At 53.4% G+C, this 22110-nt stretch overlaps 1 protein-coding gene and 1 pseudogene across 18 annotated transcripts in view; one reads left to right on the forward strand and one right to left on the reverse strand.

The window, feature by feature from the left end:
* DIP2C (disco interacting protein 2 homolog C) overlaps nucleotides 1–22110 on the reverse strand; it is a 212566-nt gene that overhangs the window by 87451 nt on the left and 103005 nt on the right. For 7 of the 18 annotated variants that reach the window (XM_039870921.1, XM_039870934.1, XM_039870935.1 and 4 more), the window contains exon 1: nucleotides 3323–3530. The exons of the other annotated variants lie outside the window; for them this stretch is intronic. In XM_039870921.1, the coding sequence (XP_039726855.1) occupies nucleotides 3323–3515 (193 nt within the window). In that variant the 5' untranslated portion in view covers nucleotides 3516–3530. Of the gene's footprint in view, nucleotides 1–3322; nucleotides 3531–22110 lie in introns of those variants that run through there. 18 annotated transcript variants of the gene reach the window in all.
* On the forward strand, nucleotides 20462–20579 carry LOC120610094 (uncharacterized; annotated as a pseudogene).

Raw genomic sequence — 22110 nt, forward strand, 5'->3', positions numbered from 1 at the left:
GGTGATAGGTAAAAGACAAACAGACACAGATAGGTGAATAGGACAGATGTAGATAACAGGTACACAGACAGAAGCTGGCTGGCTTCACACACCACTCCATCCACCCAGAATGCCTCCTTGGTTTCTGTCTGAGGTTGACCTACAATCAGTGCCATGGTGTCACCATGGAAACACACGGTGCTTCTCTTTCACTTTGTCAAGTTCAGGCTGCAGGATGGATTAGCTGCACCTCTCTCCTCGCCTTGGACCTGAAAGGAGCACAGTCCTCAGTGTGAACCGTGTAACCTCAGGGGGAAGGTCACAGAGGAGGACACAGCATGCCAGGCCCCATCTCTAAGCGAGGACGCATTTAACACTTTCCGTCCTATGATGGCTGTCCCCTGGCTCACGGCAGGTTGATTAGTGCTCTCTCAGCCTGGAAGCCAAAAGAGCACCATCAACAAAGGGTTCAGCTCACCCCGATGCCACGTCTACAGAATTTTGCCCTTGAAAAGCAGCTGCTGACGTTAGAAGATGCGACCACAGGATCTAGTTTTTCCATAAAATTCCAAAGAGCGTACTTTCCATGCTGAATACTCAAGACGGCCATTTAGCTCCTTTCCATCTTAGAAATAAAACTGAGGAACAGAAAAGTAAGTGCAAATATTCTTGGTAACTATAGTGAGAAATAAAACAGGTCTTTCGAAACACTTTCCACTTTATGAAAAGTTTGTTAAGTTCCATAAGACTACGAATTTCAGCAGTAGAAATAAAGCTGTCACATGTTCAGTTACAGTTACACGCAAAGCATAAATTTAAAATGAAAACGCAAGTAAAGTGAAACCACCAGCAAGTGAGTGAATCACATGCTGAGGCAGAGAGGTCATTCTCCCCCGCCCCCCAAAAGGAGTTCTCTCTCCCCCATTCTGGAGTCTGGAGCTCGTGTAAAGCCTGAGGCTTAGAGACGAGGAGGGACGGCGGGCGCAGCACATGCACGAGTGAAGGCGGGCCGTGCCGCACGTCCCCTGGTCCTCCACCTCGGCCTCATTCTGGAAAAGTCAGGCCCGGAGCTCGCGGTCTCCGAGAGACGCAGCGCCCTGCTAGGAGCCGAGGAGCCCGGCCGTGCCAGGATCGCCTCTGGGTGAACGGACGGGCCTCACGGGGCTGGCTTCCATTCTGGTGCCAGCGGTTTGTTACTTAGCGCTGGAATGAATGCTGCATATAGCGAAGCCATCATCTCCATGTTTGGAAGTGTATGGCTGTCAGGAGCCCTCTCCTCAGGCTGATGGCTTTATAAGGCTGGGAGGCACCCTGGGAGGCGTGTTCCCTCTCGTCCTGCTGCTGGAGGCACAGCCATCAGCTCCGCGCAGGCTTGCTTTGTGCAGACTATGACATCCAGGCAAGTACCCACCCACCAGGGGACTGGGAGCAGGCAGACCTGGGGCCTCTCCTCCTCTGAGCACAAGCGGGGACCCACAATGGCAGACTTCTTGGGGTCTCACTTTTCTCACTGATAAAATATCAACAGCACACCTGTTACCATCTATACCTGAAAGATCACACACAGAAAGTGAAATGTTTCAGGAAGCGGGCAGAGCACCCAACAAGGACCACCAGCACCCAGCACACATTCAAACGTGTGATCAACACTAGGGCCCCAGCCTCCAGGCTGGACAGGAGGACGTGTACAGATGGCCTTGCCCATGTGCTAGCAGGTCATGCGCAGAAAGAAGCCAGAGGGGACGACAGCGATGGCCCTCCGGGGTGGGAGGCCAAAGACAGACAGGCTCCAGGGGTGTCACAAATCCCAAGGAAAGCCGTCCGCCTGCTTTTCGTCCCTTCTGCATCACCAAAAAGCCCCTGCAGCCTGAGACGTCCCATCCCACCCCGCGCCCTTTCTCCACTTGAGCCCTGATCTCACGAAAGGCTGTCGTGACCTGGAGCCTGAGGCCACTCAGCGCCATCGGGACTGACAGCAGACTCGGCCGCCCTTCATGCCCACACGCTCACCGCGACAGTCACCAGGCTCCCCTGTACTGCTGTAGGCATCACGCTCTAATTTATGTCACATTTCCAATGTGAAATTTAGAAAGTTCCATAAGAATAACTTCAATAAGGTGATGAGGATAAAGATGAAACCTGCACTAGGATTATTAGGGCATTTCTGATACTCGGTGAGGAGGGGAAATGCTCAAGAACCACAGGTTAACACGACGAGCACGAGCGTGTGTGTGTGTGCGCGCACGCGTGCGTGTTGTCCCTCAGAAGGCTTAGCTAATGGACGAGCAGACAGGAAAAGCACCCGAAATGAGCCACCGTGTTACAGCTCTAACTCCAGCCAGTGAGCGCCTGGATACTACCACCGAAGGTTTTCCCTTTTTACTGGTTTTAAAAAAAATATTCTATGTCCCCTGTACCTTTTCTCTTTGTTGTATCAAGAGCTCCAGTTGTAGGAGGGATTAAAGAGAACAGCCCATCTGGGGCCCATTCTGTTCTAAGCCACAGGACCAACAGCAAGTGCCAGCCTCTCATGGCCAACTTGAAAACAAGCGGCCGATGTCAAAGGAAACCACCGCAGCACAGGGGTGCAGGCCGGGGCTGCCCCGAAGAACATAAAGGTGAGAATTCCAGCAGAGCTTTTCAAGCTCAGACTGCTGGGGAGTGTGCTGTGTAGGTGACAGAGACGCTCATGAGTCTGGGGCTGATCCGGCCTCCTGCTGCCAGGCTCCCCCGTCCCCCGGGGTCCCGACACAATCTGACCCAGCAAGGCCACCGAGACCCCACCAGCAAGCAGTCAGCCTCATTCACCAGTCCAGACTTTTAAACAGGCCAGCTTTCAGGCAAAACTGCTTAAAAACTTCAGAAAGCACGTATAGCTTTGTTCTCGGTTTTCAGACCCAGATATCCCTCCTTTAGATGGGAGGAAAGAGCAGTCCACTCTGAGGGAGGTGCTTCTCGTGGGGAACTACTACTGCACACGTGGAGCGAAGCGACTTCCATGTCCCCGGCGCCGGCGCTGGTCTGCGGGGACCGGCCGCTCCTCAGCACGAGAGCAGAAAGCGGTGGGGGGAGGCAGGGGAAAGCAGGTGTCATTACTTCTAGCCAGAACTCCAGACGTGTGAGGGGACCGGGTCCTGGCCACCCAGCTCACTCTCACCCAAACCTACGAGTCAGTGAGCGAGCCTCTCGCCTCCTGCCAGGATGTCCCCTGGGAGGACAGCTTGCACTCTGGATCTGGAGGGGACAGGAGCAGCACTGGCTACGGATGGCGAGAGGAGTTTTGCCAAATAAGCACCTTACACGTAAATACGTCACTTAAATTTAAGAGATCCATCATCTTCACCCTCATTTTCCTGAAGAAGTGACAGTCCCACACGGCTAAGACACAAGTCCGCGCATCCAGCTGAAGGCATCGCCAGAGCTGGCGGGACCAGCGCTGCGGCTTTCCCGCCATCCACGCCAGGAACACACGCATGTCTACTGCACACGGGCAAGGCCGTCTGTGGAAGAGGAAGAAGGATGAGCTGCAGGGACATGTCTGTGTCACTCCCAGACTGGGACGGTCTCACAGGGCAGCCCATGGAAGCAGACAGGACGGTGTCACGGGCATGGGGAGGGCAGGAGCATGAGGCACGGAGAGCTGTGAGGGTTACGAAGCAGGGCCCGCAGGAGCCACTTCTGCTGACCTGAGCAGGGCCACATGGGGAACCAAAAAGGGACCAAGAAAGCGGCTGAGTTCATCCAAGGCTCTGACACCAGCGGGCACGGGCAGCAGAGGGGACTGGAATTTCCTTCTGCACAGAGACCTATGTCCCTGTGAATGGAACTCATGGTGCCAGGGGTGCTGGCCTATGCCCAGTGCCAGGACGGCCAGTTCTCCCACACGTGCCAGAGTGCCATGTCCTGCTTCAGAACCGCTGCTCACTGGGTCAGCCACCTGTCCCAGCACCCAGGAGTCAGAGGGCCACCTGCCCGACACAGCCCCGGGAGTGCAGCGCACTGAGCTGCCACGAGCAGCCCGACTCCCTGCGCCCGAGAATCCCAGGACGATGCGGGGACACGTGTCCCAGGCAAAGGCCCCACAGACAGCTCCCTGCATCCTGGCAGCACTCCACGTTCTCCACTGGAGCCAGTATGACGAGTGAGCAGTGATACCTCACAAGAGTTCCATCCGCTCCCTTCAAATTGCCGACGACGTCGGCCTGTTTCCTAGGCTGGCCTTCGTCTGCACGTCCACCTGCTGAGACGGCGGGCGTGTCTCTGTTCTCTCTGACTGGACTCGGCAGCATGCTGAGTTCCAGTTCTTCACCTGCCCAGGGCACGGCCCTCCGTCAGACACTGAGGCAGACACAGGCTCACGCCCTGTAGCGTCTTTTCTCCCATTCGCCAGCTCTACCACAGAGCAAAAGTTTCTAATCTGGTTGAAGTCCAATCTACTGATTCTTCCTTTCCTGGACTGTTACTTGGTACAGCGGGCCAGGCTTGGCCTCTGCCACGTGTCAAGCACTGTCACCCCCACTTCCACACGTCCCCAGGCAGCTTCAGTGGGCTTGATAGAAAGATACTGTCTGTACATCAATGAGTGTTTGACTTACACTTCACTTACCCCAAAATCAAATTCACCTGTTCCTTCTTAGCGAAATACAATTGTTGGGGAAGGAAGTAGCTCATCTCCAGACTGATAGCACCTCATGTCCCTGCTGGACCGAATCTCCCATCAGCACCTTGGGGCCAGCTCATGCGTCACCCCAGCGACAGCCGAGGCCTGAAAACACCTTCTACTGTGTGACACTGGCATCTGTTGAATCCAGTCAGCTCGTAACTAATAAAAACTCTAAATCTCCAAAGCTGCTGATTACATCTTCCCCTACGGTATTACTCATTTGCGAACTGGTATGTATCTCTCACCGTCATCGCTCTGGTTGAGGAACCGCTGGCAGTGCTGAGAATGACTTTTCATTTTTGATTACTCTCAACTACCTGTTTTCAGGAAAAGCACCAATTCTGAAATACTGTCTTTTTCTTCTGAGTAGACCCGCCCGAACATCCCCAATGCCTTCTGAAGGGAGTGCACATGGCCTGCTCTGTGGAAGCAGCACTCGATCCCCTCAGTGGCCACTGACAGACGCTAATGTGCACACACGCTGCAGCACTGACCCCACGAACCAAAGGTTCATGTCCTATCTGTGTCCCTGTTCAAACTGTTGGCTTTGCTGATAACTTTTCCAAAGGACACCTGGAATGTCCTATTGTCACTCGCCAAATTGTTGATGTCATCCTACAGAAATCGTTGACTCATTAACCCTGAAACTCTAACTACCGAAGTGCCAGCTTAGGGACCTGATACTGCTGAGGCTGGACAGGGGCAGATGGACCGCAAATGTGAGCTGGCAGCTCTCACTCGGAGGGGCCCCCAGGGCAAACCGGCCCACTGAGAGTACCTTCACACCAGGGAGTACAACTGGGGGGCCCCTGGACAGCATATGGCCCCCGAGGGCCCTATTCTGCATTCCCACATGCTGGTAACACCCTGGGCAGCCCTGCTAGCTCCCCTCACAAACTCCTCCCCAGGGTGAGCATCAGTCAAGGTGAGCTCCCCTCCCTGCAGCCCACCCTGCCTGTCCCACCAGCAGGGCCGGAGCTTCAGGAGCCCCCAAGATGCTGGTGAGCACCCAGCCTGTCGCAGGCACAGTGACAGGGGCCCAGTGTTCCTCCCTTGAAACGAGGAGCCACCACAGCCCCCTATTTTTTCTATCAGGTGGGACAAACACTGCGATGCAGGGTGGCTCTGACCTTCTGACTGTCTAGAATCCAGAACCTGAGAATACATCACTCAACCCTGAGTCAAATCTGAAACGGCAGTGTGACTCAGCTCTCACTTGGCTCCTGGTCAGTGAACTTCATACTCGTACCTGAACTTTACCTCGGCATCTCCAAATGCCATGGGAATGAGGGTGAGTTTCACTTTCTCATTCTCGCATTCATCCAACAAGTATTTATCAAGAGCCACTACCTGCCAGGCATCAAGAGAGGGCAGTCAGCGAAACAAAGACATAGCCCCTATCATGAACCGTTTGCTGATGAAAGAATAAGTTAGTTTCACCATTAAAACCTTTTTAACAGTGGAAATAAGGTGGTATCCAGGTGACCGGTCCAATGACCTTCAATAAGTCGCCCCAGCCGGGCCAGTAATGGGGGAAGCGGAGGCAGACAAAGGTCTTCTAGACAGAAGGGTGACTCATGGTGCTTAGATTCAAATTCCCACGTTCATGATTTTTCCACCTCAACATACCTCACGCCAACCATCCCCTGACAAGCTCGGCTACTATCATTTAAGGTCCAGGCACAGAGTTTGGTAATATCATGAAACAAACAGTGAATAGACCTGCAGGAATTATCATCTGGATAACCAGCTAAAACAAGGTTTGGATAACTACATAAAACTACCACAAGCTCTTCAAAGAAAGTAAAAAATATTTTCAACTGAACAAAAATGAGGCATTAAAGTTTCATATCTAAAAGGAAGAAAAGTCTCAAATTAATAAGCTTCTACTTTAAAAAATAAAAAGTAAACACAAAGCAAGTAAAGGGAAATAAATACTAAAGAGCAAAAATCAAATTTAAAACAGAAAAAAAATCAGTTAAACCAAAAGCTTACACAGAAAACCCAAGGAAACTACAAACTTAACTCCTAGATCTAATAACCAACTCTAACCAGGCTACGACAAAGTCAAATCACATTAATATATTCTAGCAATGAATATTTTAGACTAAAATTTAAAAAAACAGTATCATTTAAAGCAGCTATACATATAAAAAAGAAATGCTTCGGCATCAATCTAACACACATACAAACACGTCTACGACCTGCAGGGTCTGTGCACTGAGAACTACAAAACGCTCAAGAAAAAGATCAAGAAGATTCATATAAATGAGGGGATGTGCCGCATCGGTATAACGGAAAACAACATAATAAAGAGGTTAATTCTCTGCAAGTTATAGATTTAACTCAATTCCGATTCAAATGCTAAGATAATTTTTATAAACAAGCTAATTCCAAAAATTATATGGAAAATGAAAGGAACTAGAATAGCAAAATAAACATGATAAAGGAGAATAAAGTTGGAGAAATCACACTGCCTGATTGTAAGGTTTACCACAAAGTTACAATAATCAAAATAACATGGCACTGGTGAAGGCACAGATGAACAGAGTCCAGAAACAGACCACATGAATATGGCAAGTTTTTTCACAAAAGTGCAAAGTGAATTAAATAAAGAATAACCTCTTCAACGTGGTGCTGGAATAACTGGATGTCCATTTACAAAAACAAAAAAAGACCCGAACTCACAGATAAAGAGAACAGACTGGTGGTTGCCAGAGGCAGGGGGTGGGGGGCGGACAGAACGGGGGAGTCGTCAAAATAAGACAAGTCCTGGGCCCCAATGAGCCACCCGGCGCTGTCCTTAACGCGGCACGGCAGCCGCCCCCGTCCCTGGAGGATCCCCTCCCAGACCCGCGCGCGGCCCCGAAACCACGGGCTCACGCACCGCATGCGTGCTGCTTTTCCCACGTGCACGGTCCTCGCTCAGAAGCGTTTCAGGGCTTCCGTCCGCACGTCCCGACTGCCAGCACCGCTCCCCTCGCGCTTCACCTTTCGGAGCAGCAGGGCGACGGGCGACGGGCAACGGGCACCGCGCCGCCGCCGAGCGGGTCTCAGACGCGGCGGGCGGGCCTGCGAGGCTGCCGACGCCTCCGGGAGCTGTCCGGGCGCCGCAGTGTCCCCAGACTCCCGAGAGAAGACCCGGCCCGCGCCCGCGCCCCGCGCGCCGAAGGAAGATGAACGAAACGCGGCCGATCGCGACGCGCGGCTGCTGCTGCCAGTTCGGGGGCCCGGCGGCCGAGCCTCAGCGCGGGGAGCGCGGGACGCGCCCCGGACAGGACGCCCGGCCGCCGCAGGGCCGCCGCACGCACCCGGGACAGGCGACATGCCGCTCCCCTCAGGGGGCGTCCTGGGGATGCGGGGGGGGGGCGCCCTGGGGGCCCCAGGGGACCCGCACGCAGACGCCCCGCCCACGCCCACGCCGCCGCGCTGCCGCAGCGACGTGGTTCTACGCATCGTCGCAAAACCACGTAGAAGGCGGCGACGCCGGTGAAGCACCAGCGGTTTCTCTCTGAGCCCGCGGGTCAGGACTCGTGCACGCCTCAAACGCTGAGAGCGAGCCGGGAGGGCTGCGCAGGAATGCCGCCCTTCTTGCCCTCGAGAGGGGCTCCGGGGGGACACGCACCCAGGCCGGAGCTGAAGCAGCCCCGCCGAAACCCTGGCCGCGTGCTTATCCTGGGACAGGAGAGAATGGTGCTGAGCAGGGGACCGGCCATGGGGTCAGCGTGCTCTGAGGGGCGGTTCCAACTGCAGACCTTTACAGGAAAGGGCTAACAGTTGGCACCTGGTAAACAGGCCTAGTGACACTCTGTCCGTCCGTCCCCCCTTCTGAGGGTGGGGAGCCGCAGACGCGCAGCCCTCCCCGGCGTCCCACAGACATGACTGCACAGCAGAGAGGAGCCTTCGGGGGCATCGGGGCCAGGCTTCTCGCCCTCCGCCCACGACCCCTCACCTAGCCTCCCGCTTGTCCGCAGCTGATAAGATGGGCGTTCCACCCTATTGCAGGCATCGTGACAACAGTTCATGTGGGGCATCTGTTTCCTCATGTGACCTGGCCCACCGAGGTCCTTAGTTTGTCCCCTGCCTGCCCCAGGTGCCGCTGTGGACACCACTGCAACTAGTAACAAGTACTGACGGGCACATCTTTTCGAGGAAAAGCAAGGGAGCTGAGAAAATGACGGTGGTTCGAGGTGGCACCCGTGACAGTGAGTGTGCTGGCACGAGGAAGTCAGGGACACAGGAGAAAAAACCTGGGACTCTGTCTTGTGTGGGGCGCCTGGGCCATCCCTGTTCCTGTCCCTAGAGCTAGCCCCACGCACGTTTCAGCACCTTCCCAGAGTCACACTGGGGAGGCCCACTCGTGGCCCACCAGGCCCGGCTTGGAGAGAGCGTTATGGATGACGCCAGCCAGTTCCCAAACCGCCTTCGTCCCCGAATGCTGGGTTTTAGCATCACGCTAACAACTGAAAGTGCGTAAGGGTTACAGAGAGCGACCTGCTCAGAGAAGACAGCCGACGCTGCCTGCCTGGCCCAGAGCTGCACGGCAGACTCGGATGGTTTGCTACTAAAATTAAAAGAAGTTTAAAATCCTGGAGGGAAAGAGAGAGAGAGTGAGAGTGTGTGTGTGTGTGCGCGCGCGCTCACGTGTGCTCTTCTGTGTCTCCGTCTGTGTACACACGTGTGCGCATGTGTCCACATGCATGCATACGTGTGTTCCTGTACATGTTTGTGCACGTGTGTCTGTGTGTGCAGTTAAATGAAAACCTTTTTGAAAAGTGATTCTCTTTGGATGGTGTATATCTGTCAACCTCTTGGCATCTTACAGGAAAAGACTCTAATGAAATATCGGAACCATTTTAAATCTGCTAATGAAACATCTATGACAAATTCAGTCCCATGGAAAAATCAGGAAAAACGACGCCTCATGGCTGACACTTCGCAGTCTGGCTGCAATGCCCAGGCGCCAGCAACTCACTGAGAAAAAGGAGGAAACAGTGAAATTTTTAACTTGCACTTTAAAAGTACTGGAATACTTCATTACGTGAACATTGCCGTGTAAACCACAGAGGACTGGGGAAAATGAAGCTTCGGGACATGGGAAAGGACAGCCCACCGAACCCTGGTGGCTGTCCCCATACCCACCACCTGCGCTTGGTCACCAGGAAGGTGGGGGACAGCTGATCGCTGCAGCAGAGGCGCAGCTGGCCAAGCCCTCAGCAGCGCCACGAGCACACGTACTGACACGCACTACTGGAGGACACTTTTGAGGCACTGTATGAAAAGTACGTTCAAACGAGTTCAAGACGAGGACGGCGACACTCAGTTCTGCACCAGACTGGTCGTGAGACGCTGTCACAGGACTCATCACATCTGCAGAGTCAGCCTCCAGTGAGAGTCACCTGTGTGTGAGGGGAAAGCAACAAGCCCACGCAGTGGGTCAGGACACACTGCCCCCAGGAAGAGAAGTGGGGGAGGAAAGGCAAGTGCCTCACTGCACGGGGGAGAGAACCGGCACTCAGAGAGGGCGGTCACGCAACCAGTGAGCGGGTGGCGGAGGTTCCGGTGCACTGGCCTGCCCCCAGACTCGGCCTCTGTGAAGCAGAGCCTTCCCCTGAAGTGGCCAGTGAACCTCCGCTTTGTGTTGATCATCTGCAAAGCAAAGGCACCCCAAGTCAAGGCGATACCTCAGCTTAAGGAGGGGCCGCTGTGTTGCAGCTGTCAGTGCACTGAAGGCCACGTCAATGATGAAGTCGGCACCACACGCGCCTCACACTTTTAACACATCACACTTATCTTCCCAGCAGCTGTGTGTAGCGGGCACCAGTCCTGTCCCCTTTTATAGATAAGAAAATGAGGGCCCTGGGGGAGGAGGGCAGGAGTCCTATCCATCAACATGTCCCCCTCACAGACACACGATAAACACTGAGTGAACAAGCAGGTGCAGGGTGTGGGTGACAATTAACTCGAACACCTGATGAGCACACTGATGGTGACCATACGGCCTTAAACACGGGGCAGGCACTCTCACGTGCTCCCACCAATCCGATGACACCCTGCAGGTCAAGCTGTTGACCCCGCTCGTGGGAAACAGACTCAGAGCCGAATCTGGCATAGTTACTGCCCAGCCAGGGATGCCGTCCGGCTCTCTACGTGCCAGCCCTGAGCCACTCTTGGCACGGATGGTCCCTAAAACAGCAGGCTGTGACACGAGGAAATCGGCCACCTCCCTGAAAGAGCATCAGTGGTGCGTGCCGCTCCCCAGGCCCAGGTGAGCTGCCCTCACATCCAACTGACCCCACAAAGCCAGCCAGTTGCCACCAAAAGGTCCTCCGTGTTCTCCCACTAAGTTTGCATCACCTTTTCCTCAGCTTCCCACTTACAATGTAACTTCTCAGCACCGCTGGCCCTGCGATGTGACCACGGGACTCACTATCCCCTCTCCTCGCTCCGCACTGACCTCTTTGACATGAGGCTATGATTTCCAAGCCCCACTCGGCTGTCACATCCCAGATGCGCACCCAGGTCTCCATCATCATGGGAGCACAGACGTGCCACACCTTGCCACCCCGGCTTTATCAGGAAAACTGATGCCTGGGTAATACTTCCACAGTCCTGTGTTCCCGTCTACAGAAACACAGCCCCCGCTGCAGGTGGCAGTGGGTGCGAACACACACCCGGCACGCTCGGCCCCGCTGTCCTAGAACCACACTCGGATCTCAGGTCTGTGGGACCCTGCCCAGGAAGGCACATGTCCGAGAGGGGAACTCTCCCCAGGCCAAGAAGGGCTGGGGCTGGGGGCCTGCGCGCCACGCCTGACCACATCATCTGCAATGACAAGAGCTGAGTCCAACCAGGGAATGGGGCTCAGGGTGCCTGTGTTCCCGAGGAAACGGCATTTGGGGAGACACCAACGGGTGCGATGCTGCTGCTGCTCAGTGTGGCAATGTCTGCTGGACTGTCCAGACACAGAGGCTCACCAGAGTGAGAGGACAGAGGGCCAGCATGCGCCATCAAGGACAACACGATTCTCTGGGGACAGGGACGAGTAAAGATTTTATCAGTTCACCCTGAGCTTAACGTCAGTTAGTATTCCGCAGCCACATGTCACACGGCACCATGCTGATGGCTCCCCCTCGACAGCTCCCTCGTGCTCAGCCACACGCGAGGCTCACAACAGTGACGTGGACATCGGAGCAAACGCCACGTAAAGGGAAACATGCCGATCTGACAGACTCTACAGTTCTGCCCTTGCTGGGACGTCACGTAACTGTGATCCCAAGCGCGTGGCCGCGTCAGGCCGGCGTCCCCCCTTAGCGGCAGGCGCTTCCACCCACCGTCGCTCCGTGTGGTCGCGGCGCTCGTCCGTCTCACGGAGCGGCCGCCTCGTTGTGGGGCCCCGTACAGAGAAGTAAAAGGAGAAAAAGTCTGAACCTCCCTGTAGGGAGGAGTGTGTGTGCACACTCACGACTGCTCTAAAAGTGACCAGAGACCTCACGGATTCAACAATGTACACGTTACTCGCTAGAAGGACCAGTTAAAGCTGGCTCTAGCCTCTGTGCCTTGACAATCGGGCAGAACACAAGAAACGAGCCAGCTCCCCGTGACGCCTCATTTCTGTGTATGGGCAGGAACAGTAGGAACACTGGCCGCACTGGCAAGAACACGGTTCAGTTTGTCTCCTTCGCTCTGATGCATACTTGACCCTCCCAGACGCCCGCCGGCACCGACAACGACATCGTCCCTTCACGTCCATTCCGCTCAGACGTTCAGACCAGTAGCATGTGTTCCCTTCCCAGGCGCCCTGAATCTCACTTCTCATTCAACGCGTCCAATGTGTTGGAGGCAACAGATCCTGCTGCAGTTAAGGACACCAAGCAATCGAGTGTCCCCACTTGCTGCTGCTCAAGTCATGAGAATGCCGACAGCAGCAGCCAGCACAGCTCCAAGTGTGCTTCCCATCCCTGTCCACTGAAGCTTCACCATCTCCCTGGAGCAGCTTCTGCCAGCATCTGTCCACTGAGCGAGTGGGAGCCAAGCCAGATGCCCATGGGCCGCATGGCTCGTTCGTCGCCCTGGTCCCTCCAACCGCAGCCCCTTCTAGAGACTAGCTCAAAGGAGGCCGCCTCCTGGCTTAGTCTCAAGGCTCCAGGATCCAACCATCCCAGGGGCTGCTGCTGCTCCACCCCTGGCGATGTGCGGTCCAGGCCCTGTTGGCCCAGAGTCCCTGCTCCCAGCAGCCACGTCTGGGTTAGGACTGCCGCGTGATAAATGCCAGCCTCACGCACGTTCTCACCCGATACTCAGGAACCTCAATTTCAGGACTTCAGACAACTGTGCTTGCCTGGAGTGTTTCTTTGACGTGGAAGTGGAGGAGATAAGGTGCCAAGTGCTTATGGTGACCTCGTTTCTGCAGCTGAGCAACCACGGTGGTGGCAAAAAGCAGAGGGATTTTTTAACATTGTTCTCTACAAACTGAACACGATTTAATTTTTCACATTCACATTTTCAACAGTTCCCACCTGGTGAGCACGCAGATACTCATTTGTGAAACTACAGGGCTGTCCCTTCATTTTAGCATTTACTACTGTCACTACTGAGCAAGAATTATCCCAGAGTTACAAGACTCTCTTGTTCTCACATTCATAAATCGATAATCATGTATTAAATATCGCCTAATTGAAAGGAATGTTTCATTCCAGGTTTCTGATCTGAAAAGAAATCAACTTTTCTGGCAAAGAGATAGCTAAACATTAATTATGTAACTATGCAAAATGCTTCAGGAAAAGTTAAATCATGTAATCCAATTAGTTCCTTAAAGTGTTATAAATACAGCTGAGTTTCAACAGTAATTTGACCATAATTAAAATGGTCACAAAAACCTTAAAATTTTTTGGTACTTAAAGAACCGTAAATGGATGTAAAATGATAACAGAAGAGTCACCCTGGGTGATTTTGGCAGACGGTGTTTACTGCACGTGCAGTTATGGCCGGCGCTGCTGGAGCACGACCCCCTCTGCTCCAAGACTGACGTTCACACGTTGCTGATTTTTGGTTAAGTGAAAGCAGCTTCGAACGATGCCAACATCTCTAAAATAAAACTTGGCTCTTGAAAAAGCCAGACGCCCCTCCCAGCGGTCATGCGGGCAAGTCTCCTCTGGTTCCAGGCCACAGCAAGGCGCACCCCCTCTGCACGCAGTAGTAGCCGACCTCCCCGCCAACCCAGGACACGCGGGGTCTAACGGGCTAACACGAAACGATTACTGAGTTCAGGTAGACTGCAGCCATAAAAGCTGTGATGCTGAGACATATCGATGCTCAAAACTAGACTCCTTTTGAGTTGGGAGCTGGGTGCATCTCGGGGAACACCTAGCTCACAGACCAGCTTCCACTTCTGAGCTCAACAGGAACAGGGCGTTTCCTAAACCGCAGCCAGACAGGCTGCTCCCCTGGCTGCCTGGGGCCCACCTACTCCAGGACAGCAGCAGGAGGGGCCGTCCAATGGTAAAGATGGCCTCCCTCGTCTTGGCCATGTCAGGGCACGACGGCAAGCACAGCAGGAGGAGAGGAAGGCTTCCAGGATAAACACTGACCCACTTTCCTAGGCAAGCGGTGGAGACTTCACTTGTCTGCCCAGTACAGCAACAACCCAGCGGATGGAGGTATTTCTTAACATCAGACTCTACTTCCTGCAAGGGAAAGCGCCAAGCAGAACCTTGATCTGTCCCTTGTCCCTACTTAAAATCAGCTGCACATTCCCAAATTGATCACGAGTCACGCTTCTGCTTAAAGAACTTCTCTTCCAAAGAGCATGGAGCAAGGGGTGACATGCAGGGTGTCACTGTCACCCTATGCCTGTGGGAAGGAACAAGGAGTGCGACCTTGAGTGATGGGAATGCTCCTCTCCTGGGTCTCACACCGGCTGTGACCATGGAACATCCTGGACACCCCCTCCCCCATCATGTGTCCCCCTGGCCCCAGGACCTAACGTCCTTCACCTGTGCCCCGAGGAGGCCGGCCGCAGACCCCGGGACTGACTTAGTGCTCTTCTGAGCAGACAACCACTTCCAGATGTGCTGGAGAAAGACGAACTGTTTCCAAAAACTGCAACGTGCTGTGTAAAAAGCAGGATCTTGGGAGGGGGCGATACGGGCAGTCAGGGCTCGGATTTGAAAGAGTGGTTGCCACGCCAAGTGTGAAACAGAAAAAGCTTTTAATTACCCTCATGACCATAAAGTAGAATCACTGTAACTTAGACGTATATCTGAGGACAACTTCTTTTTTAAAAAACATAGAACACAGATAATAAACTATAAATAAGCAAGTTTTCAAATGTGGCAGCCACACTGATCTCGCTGACAACAGATAGCTGAAGCAGGTCACTAACCTCCAATTCCATGGAGATTAGACATTTCAAGTCCTAGCAAACTAAAGTGCTCTGCAGTATTGGCATTTCGTTTTTAAAATTAAGGATGCATTACCTCTTCTTCTCTCCCTAAATGTCTATTTGAAATGACTTTTACTCAGAAATTCTAAAATCTGCCAACCTGATATCCGACATTAACTGTCTCTATCTGCAGATAACATATCACTGCAGATGAAAAATTACTTGCATTTCTATACACTGATAAGAAACTATCAGAGAAATTAAATAATCCCATTTCCACTTGTATCAAAAATAATAAAAATATCTAGAAATAAATCTAACCAAGGTGGTGAAAGACCTGTCCTCGGAAAACTGTAGGGCGTGAGTAAAAGAACCTGGAGATAAAAATACGTGGAAAGACATTTGTGCTCATGGATTGCAAGAACTGTTCTGTTACAATGTCCATACCACCCAAAGCAATTTGTACATTCAACGCGACTCCGATCTAAATTCCTATGGCATTTTCAAATAAATAGGATGATACTAAAATGTGTATGGGACCTCAAAGAAAAGCAATCTTGAGGGGAAAAGAACAAAGCCAAAAGCGTCACACTTCCTGATTTCAAACCCCACTATGAGGCTGCAGTAATGGAAACGCCACGGTGCCGGCAGAAAAGCACACGCACGCGCACCCACGCGCCCTCGTGGCTTTAGGGAGTCCACGTGGACAGCTCCCGAAGGCTCCACTTGTGTGACACAGCAAGATTTCAAAATCCACTCCCTAAAAGCAAACTAGTGTTCGCTCTAAGTTTCATGCCTCTTCGTCTTTATTCTGTTGGGGCACCTTTGCTGTTGAGTCGCTGCTCTGAGGCCGGATCCACCCCACACCTGTCCCCAAATCAATGACCTCTGTACTTCTGGTATGACTTTGGGGGGCAGCAAACTTCAAAACAAGAATAAGAGGACTTGGTTTTCACCCTCTTCTTTCTGCTCGGACCTCCACACAATCAAATTCTCTGACAAACGATCCACGGAGTAGCAGAGCGTTCCATGGATGTAAAGGCAGATGTAGATACACACACACAACGCGAGGCCAAGCCAGATCGAGACGTGTGTGCCAGCTGGTGGCATTTCTAACGTCAGCATGTGCTGGCTGAGGGCTAAAAATGGCGCTGTGAGATCAACACAAGGGTCCGCCCAGGGCCGCAGGCTGTCATCTCTGCAGGAGGGGACGAGAGGGGACAAGAGGAGATGAGTCCCCCCTCAGGAAGAGGTGGGGTCGGCAACAAGGCCACCTTTCTGTTCTCACGTCCACTCGCCACACCAGCTGCGGTGGCCACGTGGACATGCTCTTGTGTGGGATGTGAGCGCAAGTGCTGTGGCCACCATGGCCCAAGCCTCGGGACAGCGGGCACATGAAGAGCAGCGATGTGAACCTCAGTCCCTGGGTACCCATGGGGCAGAGGCCCAGCCTGACATGACAGGGAAAGCTGCTGTATCGTGAAGCGTCTCTGTGACAACCACCTGACTTCACCCCAATGCACCAGCCACCTACACCTTTACTGAACAGTGCTGTCGCTAAACGAGAACACACTGACACCCGTGCACTCCGTGGGCTCATCCACGTAAATGCTGCTGCGCGGACCCCAGCAACTCGCTCCTGGGCACACACCCGAGGACTGAACGCAGGGTCTCCAAGGGACATTCATACACCCACGTTCACAGCAGCATTGCCCAAGGTAGCTAATATGTGGAAGTGATCCGAGTGTCCATCGACGGATGACTGGATAAGCACAATGTGGTGTGTACATGCCATCGAATAGCATTCAGCCTTAGGAAGGACGTTCTGGCACAGGCTACAGCGTGGACAAACACTGAAGACATTGTGCTCGGAGAAATCATTGACAGTCACCAAAGGACAATACTACATGATTCCACTTCTGTGAAATACTTAGAATAGTAAAAATCATACAGACACACACAATGGGGGGGTGCCAGGGGGTGGGGGAGGGAAGACCGGGGGGTTACTGTGTAACAGGCATAGAGTTTGTTTTACAGGATGAAATGAGTTATGGGGATGGACGGTGGTGACAGCACACAATGTGAATGTACTTAACTTAATACACTGAACCGAATACTTGAAAATGGTTAAGATGGCCATTTTATGTTTATGCTATGTGTACTGTACCACAACAAAGAGAGAGGGAAAAAATCCACCATTCCTGTTAATTTTATTCGCACTGAAACGCAGCACAGTTAGTCTGGACTCGCCACGCGGCTCTGCTGGCGGCAAACCGGGTGTCCGCTGCACAGCTATCTTTGAGCTGGGGCTCTGCAGATGGACACTGGGTATGAACGGCGGACCACAGCTCAGGCAGAGTGACGCCGTGGGGTGCAGAGGGCTCTGTCGCACATCCTGGCCCTCACCCAGCTGACATCCAGCCTCGGAGTCCTCCACCCTCCCAGTCCTGGCACCAAACCCTGCTGAGGGACCCACAGCAGCAAGGCCCAGCCGCCCAGGAGGTCGGGAAGCACTGTGCTGACACCTCTGCATGAGGCGGGGTGGAGACGGCCATGTGCTCGGCTGCACAGCCTCAGCTGCGGGTGTCAGACATGACGGCCATGCGGCCTCTCACGCGGTGTGTACCGACACAACGCGGCTGCTCCCCCCTCACCACGACCTGCTTCCAAATGGACAGGAAACACAGACACGAACGTGGGCAACAGCTCCTGAGAGGCACGAGCTTCGCCTGTCACAGGATCCCTTTCATGAGAATGAATGGCGGGGCCTCGAAATCAGTCAGAGAAGCCGGGCCAGGACAGTGCAGCACATGGTCTTGGCGGCCTGTCAACACTCCCATCGGCAGGGACTGTCATTCATCACCGACGGACGGCGCATCCATGTCCCGGGCCAGAGCAGGGACTGACCCTGGCGCCTGACCCCAGCCCGCCCACAGCGCTCCCTCGGGCCTCCAGGCACGCATGCCGCCCACTTCAAACCTCGCTTCATCTAATTCCTCCTCACAGAGCGGGAGGCTCTTCTCCCAGAGGTGGCGGCAGTGATGGAGAAGGGGGACAAGGAACCCTACTAGAGCGTAGTGTTTGTCCAAAGTCCAGTCCCTGTCGCAACAGGCCAGTGTCCGCGCTGTCTGCCCATTTGTCTCATGTTTTCCCCCTTAAGGACACAAAAGTAATTTCTCGACACAGACGGCCGACTGCGCCGTACTTTACTCGTGCTTAGGTCTGAGCAGCTGGCAGGCCTTCCAGAAAGGGGACGACAGGGAAACGCAGGGAGGGTGCAGCTGGGGAGGGACGTGGACGGCGCGCTGGGTGGGAAGCGCACGAGAGGCCACCGCGGCTGCTTCCGTTTCCCCCACTAACAAGGCTCACAGCCTGGGCCCTGTCACGTCACCGCCTGACTTAGAGCTTGTAGGATTTTCGTTGCTGTTATTCTAAACTGGTGCGTCTCCTTGCTAGGGAGGGAAAGGGTTAACCGTATTTCCTTGCTAACAAACGATCCTTACCACCACTCGCTGCAGGGCAGGTTAGTGGGGTGACTCTGACACCCTCCCGTCACCAATGAGTCTCTGGTGAGTTATACTTCACTGTCACCAAAGCTTTGAAAATGATGCCAGGCCACTTGGTTCTTACCCTGAGAGACCCCGGTGGCCAAGGCTGGCACATCTGCCAGTCCCAGTGACAGAAACATATAAATGAGAGCCCAGAAATTCCTGACCTGCTACTGTGGACAGTGTTTCATTCCATGGTGTGACTCTGCTTCCCGTGATTACATATGACATGTCACAGTGGATTAAAAGGTGTTAGAAGCTAGCGCATTTCTCAAATATCAAGCAGAGTGTGAGACGAGCTTATTAGGTTCTTGGTTATTTGCTATGGGCTGGATTCAAAATAGTCTTCGGACTCCTGGGGCGAGGATCTCCACTGGTGAGACTGTGCTGTATTTACAGAAGAATCACCAAATGCCCACTTCACAGCTTGTTCTCATCTGAACCTGAGGCCAAAGAAAAAGGAAAAGTAGCAGGGGCAGGGGCCTGACTCCAAGGCTGTCCGGGGCTGACCCGTGTGTTCGCGCAGGAGAGACAGGGCATGGCTGTGAGTTCAACACCATGGTAATAAATAAGCAAATTAAGAGAATGAACAGCTTTCACTACACATGCACGGAAACGGCGCTGGATGTGCTGGAAACCAGCAAGAGCCGATCCCTCTGGAGCTGCCATCCGGGGGCTGCTGGCCCGTGAGCAGGCTCGGGGGCAGGCAGGCAGGTGCAGCGCCTGCTCACAGCAGACAGGCCGTCTTCACTGGGCAGAGCTGGGCCCAGGAACTGTGACAGTCGTGTGTAAGGAAGGCCTGGTCCCATGTGCTGTGTGAGAAAGCAGGCAGCGAGCAGGACCGCAGTCTGTGGCCTTCAGAGGCACAGAGGGTGCGTGGGACAAATGACTCTGGCCTTGACAGCGAAGCCTCAGCTGCCTACCAGTGTCAGCACAACGGAGTGTGTGGGAGGAAGTGGCAATCATGTGACAATCCTGATAACTACAGGGTCGCTGAAGTGTGTGGGCTCCAGGCCATGCAGGACCACAAGTGACAAACGCTGGGACAGGATTTGAAAATTAAGCTGTAATTAGCTATAATTCTGTAACTTATTTTCCAGACAAATTAAGTGAATGCAGGGTTCTCTGAAACCCCAAAAGGATCAACCTAAGACATGCAACTTAGAATGCAGGGTGCTACAAGTCATCCTCAACCTACATGATGAAATGCACATTTTAAACTGGAAGGAAGCCTGAGCCTCTAGTGTGTCTTCCTGCAGAAACGGGGTCTCTAGAAACATTCTTGTCCAAGCGTCAGGCCCCCAACTGCCTCCCAAGAGCCTGCTGCCAACGCTGCTGCAGACGCACAGCCTGTGAAGCCCTGAGAGCTGCCTCCTGGAGCCATCGCTGCCCAGCCCGGCCCTCTCTGGGGAGCCAAGTCCCCACCGTCACTGTCAAGGGCGGCGGCCCAGACACCACCTCTAGGCCCAGACACGCAAACTGCCACTGTGTTTCCACCAGCTAACAAGTCAAAATAGCCTTTTTATGCTGAGCAACCAAAACAGTCAGGTTTGTTCCCTCCTAAAAGATCCCCTGGTCTCGCGCACCCGGAACTGGTATCTCTTAACTTAAACTCCGGAGTTCTGGGTCTGCCCACACAAACTGCACCGTGTGGGCCTCTGCCGGCTCTTACGGCACGTAGAGATTTGTCTGATTCTGTCGGTTTAACGTCAGTATCTAAAAAAGGGTCAGAACCAACCCCTCCCTCACAGGTTCTAGTGGTAAATGCAGTAAAACCCCATGACAGCTAAGAAGAGGGAGCAGTTTAGAAGGGCAGTGCAATAAAAGAAATGTAGTAAAATTCTAATGCTTAAATTGCATCATCAGAAAGTTTAAGAAGCTATTTTGGTCTACGGCCATGCCACCCTGAATGCACCCAATCCCGTATGATCTCGAAGCTAAGCAGGGTCGGGCCTGGTGAGTACTTGGATGGGAGACCGCCTGGGAAGACCCGGCGCTTGGGGTAGGGGCATAATAAAAAAAAAAAAAAAGCAGCAGCAGCTATTTTGTATCTTTCCTAAGCACTGGCTGCGACAGTGACTACAGGCAACGTCACCAGACTCCACAAGGCCAGGCCTCTCCCCTGTGAGACCCCAGAGGCATCGGGGGAGTCGAGGCTGCAGCCAGCCACATACTTGGGATTAAAGAAAGGAAGTGGGCAAGTCCTTCAAAACAGCTGATCCTTTCCAGGAGGGGAGCCAGCCTCGCAAAATACTGCTCGCGCCATGTGTCAGCAGACGTTCCCTTTTGCCCAGGTCCAGAAAGTGACAAAACTGCCGCACTGGAGAAGTCCAGAGAAAGCGAGGGCTTGATGCACTAGGATCGTGGTTTGAACCCTTTCTAACAGTCAGCACGTCACGAAGTGCAAACTCACTTCTTCAGTGACCAATAATGAAGCAGGGGAGACTGTGATGATGACGTGCTGAGGAGATCGCAGTCACCTTCCCTAGGACCATTCTCCTCTCCTGTGAGTGACAGAAACCTCAGACGCTCGCTGGGCACGTGCCTCCCACAGACTCGACAAGTGGGCGAGGCCACATGATCAGGAGTGAGCCAAGGGGATGTGAGAACTGGCAGGCACAGGTCTGACCTCTGGCGTCCGCCCTTCACGGGGACGGGCACCACCTAGCCCTTCCTCTTCCTCTCTTTCCTGCTGTGACTGCTTAATGTTGCTGAATAACACATTTAAAAGTTGTTAAAATAGTAAATTTTGTTATGTAAATTGTACCACAATAAAAGTTTTAAAGTAAAAACCCATCTATAATTACTGTTTCCAATTTCTTGCATCCTGTAAGATACATTTACTTTTGGAAATATTTGCTTCCAATATGAAAGATGAATAGAAGAATTGTGGTCTCCAAAATACAGGTAAAATCTTTTATGGTATTTTAAGTGTGACTAGAAAGCAAAAGGTTGTTAGACACAGGCAGGAGACACAGGACAAGTACACAGTAGGCACAGCGTGACTGTTAAGACAGGAAGGGCCAGACGAGGCCAGCACTGGGACACACGTGCACACACAGCCATCAGCACTCAGGAGGCCCCACTGGTCCCAGGTGTGCTCTGTCCAGGAAGCACCAAAACACCTGTGGCTGTTCATTAGGCTAACTGGTAACCACAGCTGGGGCCAGGTGTGCGGGGCCCTGAGACCCAACTGCTCAAAGACAGGACAAAAACCACACCAAAGCCCGGGATCCAAGCAGAGAGCTGCTGAGGGCACCCACCCCAGGCGCGTGAGCCTGGCCATATCTGGCGCTCTCTCACTGGGTGCGCCATGCTGGTGAGAAATGGGGGGCTGGCACACTGAGTCTCGTCTGTGCTCCTGGAAGGGAGCTACCCCAGAAGCCTCCGCCTGGGCTTCCTCTACCCACCTGCCAGCCCACAGAGGCCCCTCATGTGGCCACCCTCGAGTTCGAGTCTGTCCAGGCCCAGCTACAAGCTCCAGAGCCATGTTCAAACTGCACCCCTGCCACCTCCCACCTCTGTGACCTCTGTGA

This window comes from Pteropus medius, unplaced genomic scaffold (assembly GCF_902729225.1).
Source record: "Pteropus medius unplaced genomic scaffold, Ma_sr-lr_union100, whole genome shotgun sequence".
Taxonomy (NCBI): Eukaryota; Metazoa; Chordata; class Mammalia; order Chiroptera; family Pteropodidae; genus Pteropus; species Pteropus medius.